We start from the raw sequence: 16729 nt of genomic DNA, 5'->3' as shown, positions 1-16729 counted from the left end.
CCACTGAAATTTAAAACGGAACTGGAAATTGAAAGAGCTCATAGGATTCCAACACAAAGAAATAACACTCAAACAGGTCCAAGAACTTTAATTTTCAAACTTTTAAGACATCAACAAGCAATTGAAATATGCCAAATAGCCAAGGAAATCAAAAATCTTAAATGCCAAGACTCAAAAATATACATTGTCCCGGACTTTGCAAAAGAAACAGCAACAAGAAGAAAACAATTCTTAGACATGAGACCACAACTAAGATCTCTAGGAGCTAGATTTGGGCTCCTATACCCGGCGATTATGAAGGTTACCATTGCTAACAAAACGCAAAACTTTACGGATCCAAAAAAACTACAGGAATTTATGAATCAACTGGAGCAACCTATGACAATCTAAAGAACATTTAATGGGTTCATACTAATGACTATTGACCAATTTGTGAAAACTTTGACTTATATGATAATATTATATATGAATTTCAATAAAAGAACTTTTGAAAACATCGGTTAAAGATTTAGATCGGAACGGAAAGCAACGAAAAAGAACACACAAGGATCGAATTAAAGATTTAAACAACTTGCAACATTCTCCATGGAAAACAAGAAAACTGAAAAAACACAAAAATTCTAGAATTCTACACAGAATAAATAGAATAACTTACTGGCAGGAATGAAAATGAACTGAAACACATCTCCGAACTCAAATGATGACGAAGAAAGTTTTTTCAACAAACTTAAAGATGTACTGATTGGTTGAGAAATTTTGAAGGCGGAGTAATAGTGAGAAGGAGAATCATCCTTCAATCACAGAGAAGATTATAAAAAAGACAAAGTGATTGGTTTGTTATATTTCCTGTTGAAGGCGGTACTTCCGGTTTAATTTTGCGTTTCAAATACATTACAATGTGTTTCAAATACGATATATATGAAAAGAATATATCTGAAACGCAAAAATTGCCTGAAAAGTTTTTTTAAATATATATATCTCAAATTTCATGTTTCATCTTTATAGACAATTGCTCTTTTATTTATTAAGTTAAATTTTAGTACCCACAATTTGTTTAACCTGGCAATCCTCTACGGGAGATATGAAAAGAGTTTTTGGCACAGGACTTCACTCTCGTCTGCACAGGACCCAGGTACTTTAAAATCATAGGTGTCTGGAGAGTATGCTGTTGAGACAGAGCTTATAATAATGGGGCAAAGACGGGATGAGGAAATTTAGTTCCTGAAGGAAGGAACAGATTCGTCTCCATGTCATTCTCTAGTTTGAATTAGGGTCTAGGCACATGAATAGAACACTGATGGGAGTATCAGCTTCTCTTAATTGACAACTCTCTCGTGAATCATAGGAAAATAGTGAGCATAAGAGGAGAGGGAATTCCTGTGCTGAAGACTCTTGTTACAGTTCTGAGAAAAGAGGCTAAATTCGAATGCTCTTAACATGATAAATTTATTATACCCAGGTATGAAAGCTTTTTAAAGTAAAAATAATTTACCTCCTTGAAAAGAAATGAATTGTAATTGAAATGTTCTCAGATATAAGTAATGTAATATAATCATTCTTATGGATTTAAAGACATACAAATATAGAAAATAATCTTTCAATATATAAAAATGAAAAACTTTTTACTTATTCTTATAATTAATAATAAAATAAGAGAAAATATACAAAAATAGAGAAAAGATTGTAGTACTTTAGATAATTATTAATAGCTTGTGGGAGTTATCTAAATCTAACCTCAACCTGCGTATCCAAGTTTTCGTAATTAATAAGGGGGGGAAGGGAGGGATAAGAGGGATGGGAGGGAATAAAAGGGAGATATATAAGGTAATCATGGGGGTAAAGGAAAAAAGAGAAATGAAATACTTAAAACATTGGGAAAATATACATAATTTAATACCTGAAAATTTTAAAAATGGATATTAAAATTATGTCTTTAAATGTTAACGGTCTAAATCATATGATAAAAAGGAAAAAAGCACTATCATTTTTAAAAAGGCAAGATGCAGATATATGCCTTATACAAGAGACCCACCTCTCACATATAGAATCTAATAAGCTAGAAGGAGGCTGGGTCAAACAGTGTTTTTTCTCACCAGCTATAGGGAAAAAAGCAGGTGTTGCTATTTTAATTAATAAAAAATGCTCTGCTTCATTTAAACTAAAAGCTTCAGATATTCATGGAAGATGGATAATGGTGGAAATGAATATGGGAAATACTACCATGACGTTAATTAATATATACGCCCCTAATTCGAACCAAAATGAATTCTTTAAAACTCTTCAACAATTGATCATACCACTGGCTACTTCAAATCTTATAGTAGCAGGGGACTTCAATGCTGTAATGGATCCTTTATTAGATAAAAACCCAAGTAGAGTTATGAAATCTATGGGACTAGATAATTTGATTCAATCTTGTGATTTAACAGATATATGGAGAATACTTCATTTTGATGGTCGGGAATTTTCTTTCTGTTCTCATGTTCACAATTCCTTTTCAAGAATAGATTATATCTTTACTTCAAATCATCTTGCACATCAAGTGACACAAGCAGCCATTGATCCAATTATTCTATCTGATCATGGTGGAGTGTGGATCAAAATCAAAACTACAGATCAAAATAATAACAGACCAATTTGGAAAATGGATAATACACTGTTGGTTGACCAAAACTTTTGTGAAAATCTTCTAACAAAAATGAAAGAATTTTTTCAAATAAATGATAATGATGATATTAACAGAGAAACTTTATGGGATGCTTTTAAGGCATCAATTAGAGGACAAATAATTTCTTATTCGGCTTTTCTAAAAAAACAAATTAAAAAACAATTTTTAATCTTAGAAAAAGAGATAAAAAATTTAGAATCAAAACTTATAGAAAAATGGGAATATTCTATTCAACAAGAATTATTAAAATTAAAAGGTAAATATAATGAGATCTCATCTAAGATGATTAGGAAAGATTTATTTTCTCAACAAACATTGTACTATGGTAATTCAAACAAATCAGGAAGAATATTGGCAAACTATCTTAAAGCGAAAAAAAGAAAAACAAAATTAATAGCAATAAAAGATGAAAATGGAAATACATATACACAAATTGAACCTATTTTAAAACAATTCTTAAAATTTTATAAATCTCTTTATTCTTCCGAAAATTATCTAAATAAAGAAAAAGATGGTTCTGAATTTTTAAAAATGTTAGAGGGTCCAAAAATTCCTGAACATATAAAACGAAGTATGGAAGAACCAATATCACTAAAAGAATTAGGAATAGCTTTGAAGTCCCTTAGAGTTGGATCCGCTCCAGGTGGTGATGGATATACAGTGGAATTTTATAAAACATTTCAAAATTTTTTATTACCCTATTTATTAAATCTTTATCAATATCAGCTCAATAAAGGTTGTATTAAAGGCACTATAGCAGAATCTTTGACTATTGTTTTGCCAAAGTCCAATAAAGATCCCACTTTGGTCTCAAACTATAGACCAATATCTTTAATAAATGTAGATGGAAAATTATTAGCAAAAATACTTGCGCTAAGATTAGCTAAAGCTCTCCCCCATATAATAGGTATGCATCAAACAGGATTCGTTGCTCAAAGACATTCATCTCACAATACCAGATTAACATTCCATATGTTATATTTAACAAAGAAAATGAATGAACCTACTTTTGCAATTTCATTAGACGCAGAAAAGGCCTTTGATAGAGTAGAATGGCCTTTTATGTATCAAGCAATGGAATGGTTTGGTATAGGTCCTGGATTTATACAAATGATACAAACAATGTATAGCTCCCCTTCTGCTAGATTATATATTAATAATACGTTTTCAGAAAAATTTAATCTACAGAGAGGAGTTAGACAAGGATGTCCCTTGTCCCCTTTGCTGTTTGATATTGTTTTAGAACCCTTAATATTAGCCATCCAACAAGCTAAGGAGATACAGGGTATACCTCATTCAGATAAAGAATATAAGATATCTGCTTATGCAGATGATTTATTACTATATCTGAAGAATCCAGAATCCACCATTCCACATCTACTTGAATTGATTGAGAAATTTGGAAATTTTTCAGGATATAAAATTAATTGGAATAAATCAGAGATTCTTCCACTAAATATACATTGTACAAAAGGTTTATTTGATACATTTCCTTTTGTTTGGAAGGAAGAATATATTAAATACCTTGGAATTTTGATAACAAAAACAGTAGATGAAACAATGAAAATTAATGAAAAATGCTTATTACAAAAAATAATAGAAATGTGTGAGCAATGGAATCCTTTGCATTTATCTTGGTGGGGAAGAGTACAAACTGTAAAAATGATGATTTTACCGCTAGTATGTTACCAAATGGGGATGATACCAGTTTTTTTTCAAGATTCGTTTTATACAAAAATAAATAGGACTTTGACAAAATTTATATGGCTTAATAAAAAACCAAGAATTGCTCTAGCGTCATTACAAAGACCAATTAAGGAGGGAGGGGTAAATTTTCCCAACTTTTATAGGTATCATCAAGCCTATATCTTACGTCATGGTATGTATTGGATCCTCCCAGAACCCACAGATAATATTCCAGACTGGTTTTGGCTAGAATGGAGGCTTATGTTTCCATTACGTCTTAATCATGTAATTAGTATCAAAATGCCAAGGTTATACAAAGATCATAAAATATTTATGGATACCTGGAAAACTCTAAAATACATAAGTAATCTTACTCAAATACCAATTAGTAAATCAACCAACCAAACTATATGGCTAAACCCCAAGATCAAAATTGGCGGTTTTAAAGTCATCTGGAAACATTGGATGATAGCAGGCATTCGCACTCTGGATGATGTAATTAAAAATGATAAATTGCTGGAGTTTTCACAATTGCAACAAAAATTTGGTCTCAATAAAACACAATATTTTAAATGGTTGCAATTGAAGCAATCTATTCAGAAAGGGTTCCCTGAATGGAAAGATCTCGCTAAATATCACAGTTTGGAATTCTTATGTTTCCAGATGGACTCAATAGGTCACAAAGCCGCACAGTGGTATAAATTAATATCCGGATATATAAATAAAAAACCAAAAAATGGTCTTAGAGACATTTGGAGCATTGAGATAAAACACCAAATTAGTGCATCTCAATGGCCACGACTTTGGTCTTGGAGGCTAAAATGTACGGTGTCAGCATCTATGAGACAAACTTGGTTTTTTCTTCTTCATAGAGCTTTTTGGACCCCTACTCGTTTACAAAAAATAGATAGTTCAAGATCTAATAGATGCTGGCACTGTCATATTGAAATTGGGACATTAGATCATCTTTTATTCTTTTGTCCATTTATCCTATCATTCTGGAAATCAATTTGGCCCCAAATTAACAGAATGTTAGAAAATCCGGTAGCCTTGACATATGATACTATATTATTTGGAACAACCATGAGAGCAAAAAGCCAAATTTCATCTAGTAATAACAAACTTTTATTTATTTTAACTGGAATTGCAATACAACAAATTACATTCAATTGGAAACAACATGATAGATTGAATTATATGTTCTGGTGGAATTCGGTATGCCACATATACAAAATGGAACTCGCTATTGCAACACACAAAGGATACATGAATAAATTTCAAAAAATATGGGGACCATTAACCGATTTTTGTAAAGAAGGATAATTTTTCCTATAAATAATACTTGGAAATATCTGAAGACCGTTAACATGATTTCTCTAATGAACTTTTCCCATGATAAGATAATTGTAAAGAGGGGAACGGGGTGGGCTTTTCAATTTTGATTTTTACATACTAAATTAATATTTAAAGAATGTACAATAAAATTGATTTATGTATTATTGGTTGGGAAGGAGGGTGGGACAGGGGATTATTATATTAATGTTAAACTTGATATTAATATATGAGTTAGTCAAGTGTGTATTTAAGTTTCTATTGAGTTTATTTGTAACACTTGTTGTAACACAAAAAAATGAATAAAGATTTAAAACGAAGGTGTGGTCTCCAGAATTGTACACAATATTCTAAATGATGTCTCACCAGAGTCTTATACAGGGGCATCAATACCTCCTTTTTCCTACTAGAGACTTCCATAGCATTATAAGCAGTACTTCTCAAAGGAATCACGATGACAGATTTATTTACTACAGACCCTTGTAAAGAGACACAGATTGGCTGCATTTAGGAAACATTTAATTATAAGGAAAAAAGCTGATTCCTTACCAGGAAATAGTCCGTGTAAAATTCTGGGAGCTCCATGCTGATTATGTCATCATCCAGTGGAAGTAGATAGAAATACCACTCATCACATATCACATCTAGGATTAGCACAGAAAAAAAAATAGAGAAGATGGAAAGCAGTTACTTACCGTAACAGGTGTTGTCCAGGGACAGCAGGCAGATATTCTCACACATGATTGACGTCACACACAGAGCCCCGGTACGGACACTTTAAAAGTGCATCGCCTCTTTAAGATCTTAGAAAGTTCGCGATAGCCCGCACCTCACTTGCGCGAGTGCCTTCCTGTGCAGTCCCTCAGTTAGGTAAGCCAGCTAAGAAGCCAACCAGGTGAGGTGGGTGGGTTGTGAGAATATCTGCTTGCTGTCCCTGGATAACACCTATTACGGTAAGTAATTGTGCTTTATCCCAGGACAAGCAGGCAGCATGTTCTCACATATGGGTGACCTCCAATCTAACCAAAATTGGATCGAGGGAGAATTGGCCATTAAAAAAATAAATTTTGTAATCCTGTTTGGCCAAAGTGGCCATCCCATCTGGAATAGGATTCCAGACAGTAATGAGAAGTGAAAGTGTGAACGGAGGACCAAGTGGCAGCTTTGCATATTTCATCTATAGGAGTAGAACATAGGAAAGCTACCGAAGCTGCCATGGATCAAACTTTGTGGGTATAACCCGACTCTCCAGTTGCAGCCCAGCCTAAGCATAACAAAACAAGATGCAAGCAGCTAACCAGTTGGAAATTGTCCTCTTGGAAACAGGATGCCCCAACTTGTTAGGATCAAAGGAGACAAAAAGTTATGGAGAAGATCTCTGTGATTTTGTCTGTTGCAAATAGTAGGCCAATGCTCGTTTGCAGTCCAGAGTATGAAGAGCTGTTTCTCTAGGATGAGAATGAGGGAAAAAAACTGGAAGCACAATCGATTGATTGAGATGAAACTCAGTGACAACATTAGGTAAGAACTTCAGATGGGTGCGGAGTACCACCTTATCATGATGAAATACTGTGAATGGTAAATCCTCTACCAAGGATTGAAGCTCACTGACTCTGCGAGCAGAGGTGAGAGAGATGAGAAAAACTACTCTCCAAATAAGGTATTTAAGATGAGACGAAGACATTGGTTTAAATGGAGGCTTCATTAATTTAGTAAGTACAACATTAAGATCCCAAACCACATGAATTTGGAAACCAAGGGATGAGCAGATAGAGGTTTTCCATCTAATGGTTGATGAAAAGCAGCAACTGCACTGAGATGGACTTTAATAGAGGTGGATTTGAGGCCAGACTGGGATAAATAGAAAAGGTAATCCAAAATCGAAGACAAGGAGGTGGATTGTGGCTCTTGATGATGAAGACTGCAACAAACAGAAAACCGGGTCCATTTTTGAGTAAAAGCTAGAAGTATCCAAGATGTCCCTGACAGGTTGAGAAAACTGACAATCAGGTGAAGTCAACCCGAGAGATACCAAGCTGTCAGGCGTAAAGATTGGAAGTAGGGATGAAGAAGAGAACCTTGATTCTGTGTAAGAAGAGAAGGAAAAATTGGCAGAAGAGGAGGCTCCCTGATGCTGAGTTGAAGTAGAAGGGAGAACCATGGTTGTCTGGGCCACCGAAGAGCTATCAGAATCATGGTGGCGGATTCCTGTTTGAGTTTGACAAGCGTCCTGAGAATAAGTGGAAATGGAGTGAACGCATAGAGGAACTTGTTTGTCCAGTCTAGGAGAAACGCATCTAAACTAAACTAAACTAAACCTTAGGTTTGTATACCGCGCCATCTCCGCAAGCGCAGAGCTCAGCACGGTTTACAGAGTTAAGAGGAAAGGAACTACAATAAGGGATAAAGGAGAGAGACTAAGAGTAAAGAGAGGGACAGAATACTGGAGAATGGGGGGTGATTAGATTTTTGCAAAGAGCCAAGTTTTCAAGTGTTTGCGGAAGGATTGGAAGGAGCTTGAGTTTCTGAGTGGGGATGAGAGGTTGTTCCAGAGTTCTGTGGTTCTAAAGTTTTCCTGCGCGGGATATACCTGCGTCCAGTCGATGAGGAGAGTAGAGTCTGGAACAGAACTGGGGCAGCTTGTTGTTGTGGGGAGATGCAAAAAGGTCTATTTGAGGAGTTCACCATTGAGAAAAAATTTGACCGACAGTTGCTGAGTTCAACATCCATTCATGAGGTTGCAGGATATGGCTTAGTTTGTCCACCAGTGAATTTTTCTCTCCTTGAATGTAAACAGCTTTCAGAAAAATATTGTGAAGGATTGCCCACTCCCAAATCTTCTGAGCTTCCTGGCAGAGAAGAGATCCTGTTCCTCCCTGCTTGTTCACATAGTACATGTCCACTTGATTGTCTGTACGAATAAGAATGACTTGATCTTGAAGAAGATGCTGAAAAGCCTTGTGAGCATTGAAAATCTCTCTAAGTTCCAACATATTTATGTGATGGCGACAATCTGTGCCGGATCAATGGCCTTAAGTACAGAGACCATCTAGGTGAGTAGCCCAAGCGTAGGTTGACAAATCTGTCCTGAAAACCTTCTGGTGAGGGGGTATTTGAAACAGAAAACTTCTGGAAAGATTGGAAGAGAGCATCCACCACTGTAGAAATTGTCATAGAGAAGATATTACTGTAATATGCTGAGAAAGCGGGTCGAGAGCCTGCGACCACTGAGATGCCAATGACCACTGAGGGATCCGTAGGTGAAGTCTGGCAAAAGGAGTCACGTGACCCAGGAGGACCATCATATGCCTTGCTGAGAGTGAACGAAGGAGGTTGACCTGGTAGCAAAGCTGTATCAAAGCATCTTAACATTGTTCAGGAAGAAACGCGCTGAGTTGAACAGTATGTAGGAGGGCTCTGATGAACTGCAGAGTCTGAGATGGCTGCAATTGAGATTTGGGGAAGTAGATTTTGAATTCCAAATTTTGCGGGAACAATATTGTCTGTTGTGTCGTTATAGTAATACCTTAAAATGAAGGATCTTTGATGAGTCAATCGTCCAGATAGGGGAAGACTTGCAAACTGTGAGTTCTCAAGGCTGTTGCCACAACCACCAGGCACTTAGTGAAAACTTTGGGAGATGATGCGAGACCGAAGGGCAGAACCTTGTATTGGTAATAATTTCCCACCCGAAATCTGAGAAACTTGCAAGAGGCAGGGTGAATGTGAATGTAAGCCTTCTTCAGATCCAGAGAGCATAACCAATCATTTTGATACAGTAAGGTGTACAGAGACGCCAGAGACTGCATCTGAAATTTCTCTTAGACAAGGAATTTGTTGAGAGCTCTGAGATCCAACATCAGGCGAATACCTCCTGTCTTCTTCGGGACAAGGAAATACCGTGAATAAAACCCCATGTTCTGCTGGTCCAAAGGAGCCTTCTCGATGGCATTGACAATAAGCAGAGATTCTACTTCATGGAGAAGAAGAGAGGACTGAAGTGTTGGAAGGAAGCTCTCTTGTAGGATGATCTGGAGGAAAATCGAGGAAATGAAGAGAATATCCTTCTCAAATGATATTGAGAACCCAGAGATTGGAAGTGATTAGCTCCCACCGATGATGGTAGTGTATTAAATAACTTCCAATGGGTAGAGGAAGAGGCAGAGTTACTTTGATTGAAATTATGCTCTCGAGTAGTCGGTCAAAAAAGCTGATTTGACTTGGGAGTAGCAGAGGTCTGAGGCTTTTGAGGATGCTGCTGTTACTGCTTTTTCTGCTGGAAAGAGGAGTAGACTTTGGTGTATAACACCTCTGATATGAAGAAGATGGTTTGAAAGACTTGGAGGAAGAGGATTTAAATTTAGGCCCAAGCACTTAATTAAAGGACTTTTCATACTCTGAAAGCTTTTTAGTTGCATTTTCAATAGTTTCTTCAAAAAGCTCATCTCCAAGACAGGGGATATTAGCTAAGCGATCTTGGAGATTAACGTCCATATAAGCTATCCTTAGCCATGCAAACCTCCTCATGGCCACTGACATTGCTGAATCTTGAGAAGACAGATCAAAGGCATTGTATACAGACTGTACCATATGCTGCCTAAGTTAAGTGAGAGTATTAAACAAATGCTGGAATTCTGACCTCCTAGGCAATGGAAGGTACTTGTAATAGTTTGGCATTTATTTTACCAGATATTTGAAATAACACAGGTAAAATCAAAATTGTAATTGATGACTCTTAGCCAGCATGGAATTCTGGTAGAGATATTTCCCAAATCTGTCCATCATTCGACCTTCCTGGCCTGGAGGAATCGTGGCGTAAACTTTAAAGGAGCAGATTTTTTGAGAGTGGATTCAACCACGAGAGATTGACGTGAAATCTGAGGCTTATCAAAACCAGGAATGGTAATGATTTTGTATTGAGAATCCAGCTTCCTAGGAGCAGCTGGAAAAGAATAAGGCGACTCCCAATTCTTATGAAGAGTTTTTTTCAGGATACCATGTAAAGGAAGTTTGAGAAGCTCCTTAGGAGGATGTCTGTAGTCCATTGACTCAAGAAACTCTGCTGTATACTTGGAATCTGCCTCCAATTTGACAGCCATGTCTTTACTCATTGCCTGATAAATCGAGTAAAGGAGACCAGCTCAGGAGAAGGTTCTCTATGAGAGGTGGTGCGAGGTGAATATTCTGACTGCAAATCATAAGCTTCTGTAGAAGATGGAGTTTCGTGAGCAGAATCAAGCTGAAGGTCTGAATCTATAGGAATTGAAGGAGAACAGTACCGATGTTTAGCTTGATAGCGGTCTGATAGAACAGGCGATACAGACCTTTTATGCTTATCCAAGCGTTTGTGAGAAATATGCCTGGACTTTGAAGAATGCTTGTCCGACTGAGAGGATACAAGACATGGAGATGAATGTCTGGAATGACTGGAGCGAGTCTCAGAAGAATGAGGCTTCTTGTGTGAATGCCTTGGAGGAGATTGACGCCTTGAAGATCGATGCTTTGTGAAAGGAGATCGGTACCATGAAGAATGGTGCCGAGAAGTATGGCTCGATGACTATGATCGGTGTCGAGATTGGTGCTATTCTTATGAAGCAGTGGTGATACCTGCATCTCGCATGGAGCGATGCTTAGGCTGAGCTGGTACCGGAGGAGCCGACATGGGGGGTGACAAATTGGAACATATCCCCAAACTCCAGTTGGAAGAGAGCATTGAGCTTCTCTTTAAAAGCTTGCACCGACACCTGTGGCTTGGATACCGGTATTAGCAGTGCTGCGGCTCGCTGCGGAGAGGATGACATAGATGAAGATGCACCCCTCGAAGTTGAAGCGAGCTGCATTAATGGTCTCTGTTTGGCTGGTATGACTAGACTCAATACCTCAGTGGCCTGAGACACCCTACGGGAAGCTGACAACTTCTTAGCTGGCTTACCTGACGGAGCTATAGCCTGTGACACCGATATGGAAGCTGGTACTTCAGATGATGGTAATGCTTTTGACGTCGATGGCTTAAATGGTGTCGAAAGTACCTGTGATGTATCCATGGTACTGAAGAGAAGTCTTTGTTGTAATAAATGACTTTTTATGGAGCACTTTTTAAGCATTGAACAGCATGTACAAGAGTCCACGTGATGATCTGGGACAAGGCACTGGATACATCACTTATGTGGGTCAGTTAGGGAAATAGTGTGCTGACACCTGCTGCACTTTTTGAAGCCAGTTAATGGGCCGGACATTGGAGGGAAAACCGCCTCAGCCAAATCAAACCCTGAAGGCTGAGGCAGAAGCAAAGGCCCTGCCGTCAAAAAAACAGCTTTGAAAAAAAACCTCCAAACACTCAAGACCTTTTTTTAAAAAAAATTTATACGCAAAAAAAGTAAGAATAAGTAGAAAAAACAGTAAACACGCGAGCGGAAAGGCAAAAACAAAACGGAGACCATTTTATACATGACTTTGTAGCTCCGCGGAAAACTGAAACTGAGAAGCTGTGCGCTTACGTCGAGCGGGAAGGCACTCGAGCATACACAGTGCAGGCAGTCACAAACTTTCTAAAGTTCTTAAAATGCACATACACTTTAGCAGCTGTCCGCTCCGTAACAGGGCTCCGTGGATGACGTCACCCAGATGTGAGAATATACTGCCTGCTTGTCCTTGGGATAATTAATTTACCGTGTGGTGTTCCTCAGGGTTCAGAATTGTCACCTATTTTATTTAATATTTTTCTTGCACCACTGTTATCACTAAAAGAAGAATTTGGCATTAAAGTCTATTGCTATGCGGACAATATTTTAATATTAGCAAGAGTTGACCCTATCTCCTTGTTGTTAAATTCACTCAAGACTGTCTTACTCAAACATGGTTTCAAACATGGTTGATTAAGAATAAATTCATACTTCAACAAGTTATGCATGCTGGCTTACAGGACCATCTACCACTGCCAGATCTAGTACTACATTTTGATGGAAAAGATATCCCATTAGTCGAAAAATTTAAATATCTCAGTGTAATTGTTGATTCGAAACTTACATTTTCAGATCAGGTCTCAAATATTGTTAAAAAGGGTTTTTATACATTGAGATGTCTATGAGCAGTTAGTTTAGTTGTTTGGTTTTTTTAGCTTTCATACTTTGATTCATGCATTTTTTTGTGTCAAGACTTGACTATTGCAATATTGTCTATGCCAATCTTATAAAATTTAATATTAGGTGGTCTCACACATTACAAAATGCTACTATTAAGTTATTAGGGTATAAGAGCAAATGCACATGAGTCGAGTCTCTTTCATTTGAAAGGAAGCTCTGGAATGAGAGGGCATAGGATGAAGTTAAGAGGTGATAGGCTCAGGAGTAATTTAAGGAAATACTTTTTTTTTATAGTAAGGGTGGTAGATGCATGCAACAGCCTCCCAGAAGAGGTGGTGGAGACTGTGTCTGAATTCAAGAATGCGTGGGATAGGCACGTGGAATCTCTTGGAAAGAGGAAGAGATAATGGATACTGCAGGTGGGCAGACTAGATGGGCCATTTGGCCTTTATCTGCCATCATATTTCCATGTTTGCATTATCATTTTAGTATTCAAATTAAAATATTAATGTTAACCCATAAAGCTTTCCATACTATGGAACCTGGTTACTTGAACTCATTGACTAGTCTTTATACTCCAGGATGCATTTTGAGATCTTTACATGATAATAGACTTGTTTTGCCAACAGTTCATAGAACCATATCACGACACCAGGATTTTTTTTTAATTTGGTACCTAGTCTTTGGAATAAACTCCCATATTACAGTATATTTGGTCCAAAGTGAATGTTAAAGTTTGTGAGATTTGGGTTTGTGTTGGCACTCCTTTGATTGTGTAAGGTTGATTCATCAGATTCCTGAACTTTCTATTAGTGCTGATTTACAGGAGTGCCAGTTTTGGATTTTACATCGGGTGTACTTCTCCCAGGATCAAGTCTACAAATCGGGTTATGTTGCATCGCCAGACTGTGGCAAGTGCTCTCGTGGTATTAATTCTTTTCTCCATGCCTTCTGGGCCTGCCTCACTGTTAAGCATTTTTGGACCATGATGATCCGCTACCTGGAATGGGGCCTTCTTTTAGACAAGTATGAGGTCTTTAAACTGCCTAATAAGAGCCATCGCTTCTTCATCTGTAAAAGCGCCTTACTGGGGAAAAAGCTTATTTTGTCAGTATGGTTGAGTGATGCAGCTCCTTCGTTTTGGGTGTGGAGGAATTGGCTCCATGCCTTGATGTTATTGAAACTTTGGTACGCCAAACTTATTCCAAAGCACAAGTCCTTTTTCCTTCAAGTTTGGGAGATTTATATTTTTTCTCTCTCCTAGAGCCTGCAGTACAGTTTTGAACTCGCTGTGTGTGTGTGTTGGTGTGGAGGGGGGGGGGGAATTAGGGAGCTGAGACTCTATTGGCTATAAGGATTGGGCCACCAGTGTTTCAGTTGGACTCTGGCTTTTCTATTGCTCAACTCTCCAGTTCTAGGTTTTTGTTACTTTTATGGTTTAGGTTCTGCTCCTCTACCTTTTGGATTTGTGACCAGCTGTTTTCCTATTTCTCTCCAGTTTCATACTGTTCTGGGTTACTGGTTCTTTCGCAACATATTATGTGCTTTTGTTACTAGAATGCTTGAGACCTGTATGTCCTTATGGTTGCCTTTGTTATGCTGTATTTTGCTGCATTCTGTTCTCGCATAATTTGTATTGTTGCTTGGTCTCGCAATAAAAAAGTTAGCTTTTGGAACAGATTCTTTCCCAAATGATCATATTCACTAATTTTGAAAGGTTATGAGGCACTCCCTACACATCAGGTTGTATGTTTTCTTTAGGTATGAATGTACAAGTGATGTTTACAAGGTTTAAATGATGTAATATTGTGTTCTTGATGTAAGATGGAAAAATGAATAAAGAATTTGAAAAAAAAAAAGTATGAATGTGAGTTTTAGGCCTTTTCTATTTTTTAATGGGGTTCTTATTTCCTGTTCTTTTATCAGTATCTTTTTTTATTATGCAAAACTGCTGTAAGATTCAGCGGGATATCAAATTTTAATAAACATAAACATTAGGCTCACAGCCAAAGTAGGACGATTAAACCACCTGCTTAGAAAAATCTCCTAAAGTGTCTCCGCAACAAGAGCGATTATTGTGCGTCTAATCTAACTGTTTTTATAGTTTGTTCAACTGAGAAGATCCTTGCAATAAAACTTTCCAGAGGAGTCTTAATCTTCTACCGCTACATCATCCTATATTGGGTTATATGGAGTTCCCAGATACTTTTTCAGGGGGTTAGTAATGTTTCAGGAGAGCACCAAGAACTCATGCAGCATGGACTTGTTAGATACCAAGTGCTGGACCAAAGACAACGGGTGGGGAAGAGAGCTGGAAGGGTTAGAGGGCATTCTCTCTCTCTCTCCCCCTGCCTCATAGTTTTTGCTACTTCTCAGTCTCTGAAAGCTCTTGTGTGTAACTGCTTTCCTTTCTAAAATACCGGTGTAACATTTAGGAATCAGCATTTATGGCAACCACAGAATCACTTTAAGTGATGGCACTTAATTGCTGCAGATGTAACTTACAGAATGCTGTTACTCGTGCACGTGTAAAGTTTGAGCCCCACCCACGTGTATACACACTTTGCAAATACACACTATTAAATGGGTATTTGTAGGAAAGCGCTTAGACAGAATCTTGGCAGACTCACATGTTATGTATGCACATACAAGCTTAAATTCCATTATTCTAAAATTATTTACATGCTTAGGTATACTTCAGATACAGGGCAGAGCCAGTCCGATGTTTCCTTAAAAGCAGCACTCTTTGGGTCTAGGCAGGAGAAACCATGCTGAGCAAAATATTTGCAGGTGCTGCTCATAGGCACCAGGGCCATGGGTTGCTAATCCCTGCACTATTTTATGTCAACAGATAGCTTACCTCCAAAGATTCCCTGTTCTTCCAGCACCATGTCACAAACGTAGAGCTGAAATACAGGAAAGCAACGGTGTTAATTTAATTTTCATATTTATATCCCACAAAAGAGACGCCAAACATGCACATAAGCCTGAGAGGTAGAAAGTCTCCGAGACCCTAAGAGAGAGGAGATCACCTTATCTGAATATCCCTTCTTCTTTAGGCGAGCCCTTTCAAGAGCCAAGCCATAAGACAAAAGGGACCTGGATTGAACATTTGAATAGGATCCTGAGTCAGAAGATCGGGCAAGAGGGGCAGTGGGAGAGGATCTGCCACAAGCAGACAAACCAGATCTATGTACCACGGGTGTCTGGGCTAATCTGGAGCCACCAGGATCACGTGGCCTGCATGTCAAGCAATTAGAAGAACAACTTTGCCTACAGCCACGGAGAAAAGACATATACAGCAGGCCGGTTGTCGGCCAAGCGTGCACCAGAGTATCCAGCCCCTTGGCCTGGCAATCCCTGCGCCGACTGAAGAATCTTGGCTTTGGCTTTGGCACTCAAGGCCATGAGATCCATGATCAGCCAACCCCATGACTGAACAATCAACTCAAAGGCCTCCAGCTCGAGACACCACTCGCCAGGATCCAGAGCACGACTTCTGAGGAAGTCCGCCTGGACATTGTCCACTCTGGCTAAGTAGGAGGCCAAGATAATAATAATAATAATAACTTAATTATTTTATACCGCCATAACCAAAGGTTCTAGGCAGTTTACACTAAAAAGAGCTGGACAATCAGCTAAATACAATAATACGGTAAAAAATACAAATAATTGTAAAATAGAATTTCAATAATAAAACTCACTAAGTAATAAACTTATTGAACAGAGTGGTCTTAATTAATTTCCGATAACATAGCTTGCTGAATACATTTACCTAACCAAGATTGTTGCCTACCACCTTGAAATGCTCGGGTTCTATCTAAGAAGGTCTTATTAGAGAATGACACGGGGAAAAATTCTGTCCCCGTCACTGCCCCATCCCCGGACCACCATCCTCTTCACCGCCCTGTCCCCGTCTCTGCCGACCCCTTCACCGCCCCGTCCCCGCTGTCCCTTTCAC

The 16729-nt window shown here is 38.1% G+C and overlaps 1 protein-coding gene across 3 annotated transcripts in view; it reads right to left on the bottom strand.

Annotated features, from left to right (window-relative positions):
• VPS33B (VPS33B late endosome and lysosome associated) overlaps window positions 1–16729 on the bottom strand; it is a 153794-nt gene that overhangs the window by 111626 nt on the left and 25439 nt on the right. For all 3 annotated transcript variants that reach the window (XM_033919658.1, XM_033919660.1, XM_033919659.1), the window contains exons 7-8: window positions 15629–15674; window positions 6236–6330 (exon numbers count right to left, since the gene is read on the bottom strand). In XM_033919658.1, coding sequence (XP_033775549.1) covers window positions 6236–6330; window positions 15629–15674 — 141 coding nt within the window. The remainder of the gene's footprint in view (window positions 1–6235; window positions 6331–15628; window positions 15675–16729) is intronic.

This window comes from Geotrypetes seraphini, chromosome 14 (genome assembly GCF_902459505.1).
Source record: "Geotrypetes seraphini chromosome 14, aGeoSer1.1, whole genome shotgun sequence".
Taxonomy (NCBI): domain Eukaryota; kingdom Metazoa; phylum Chordata; class Amphibia; order Gymnophiona; family Dermophiidae; genus Geotrypetes; species Geotrypetes seraphini.
Note: the sequence above shows the minus strand (reverse complement) of the source record. Positions and strands in the feature narration are given on the sequence as shown.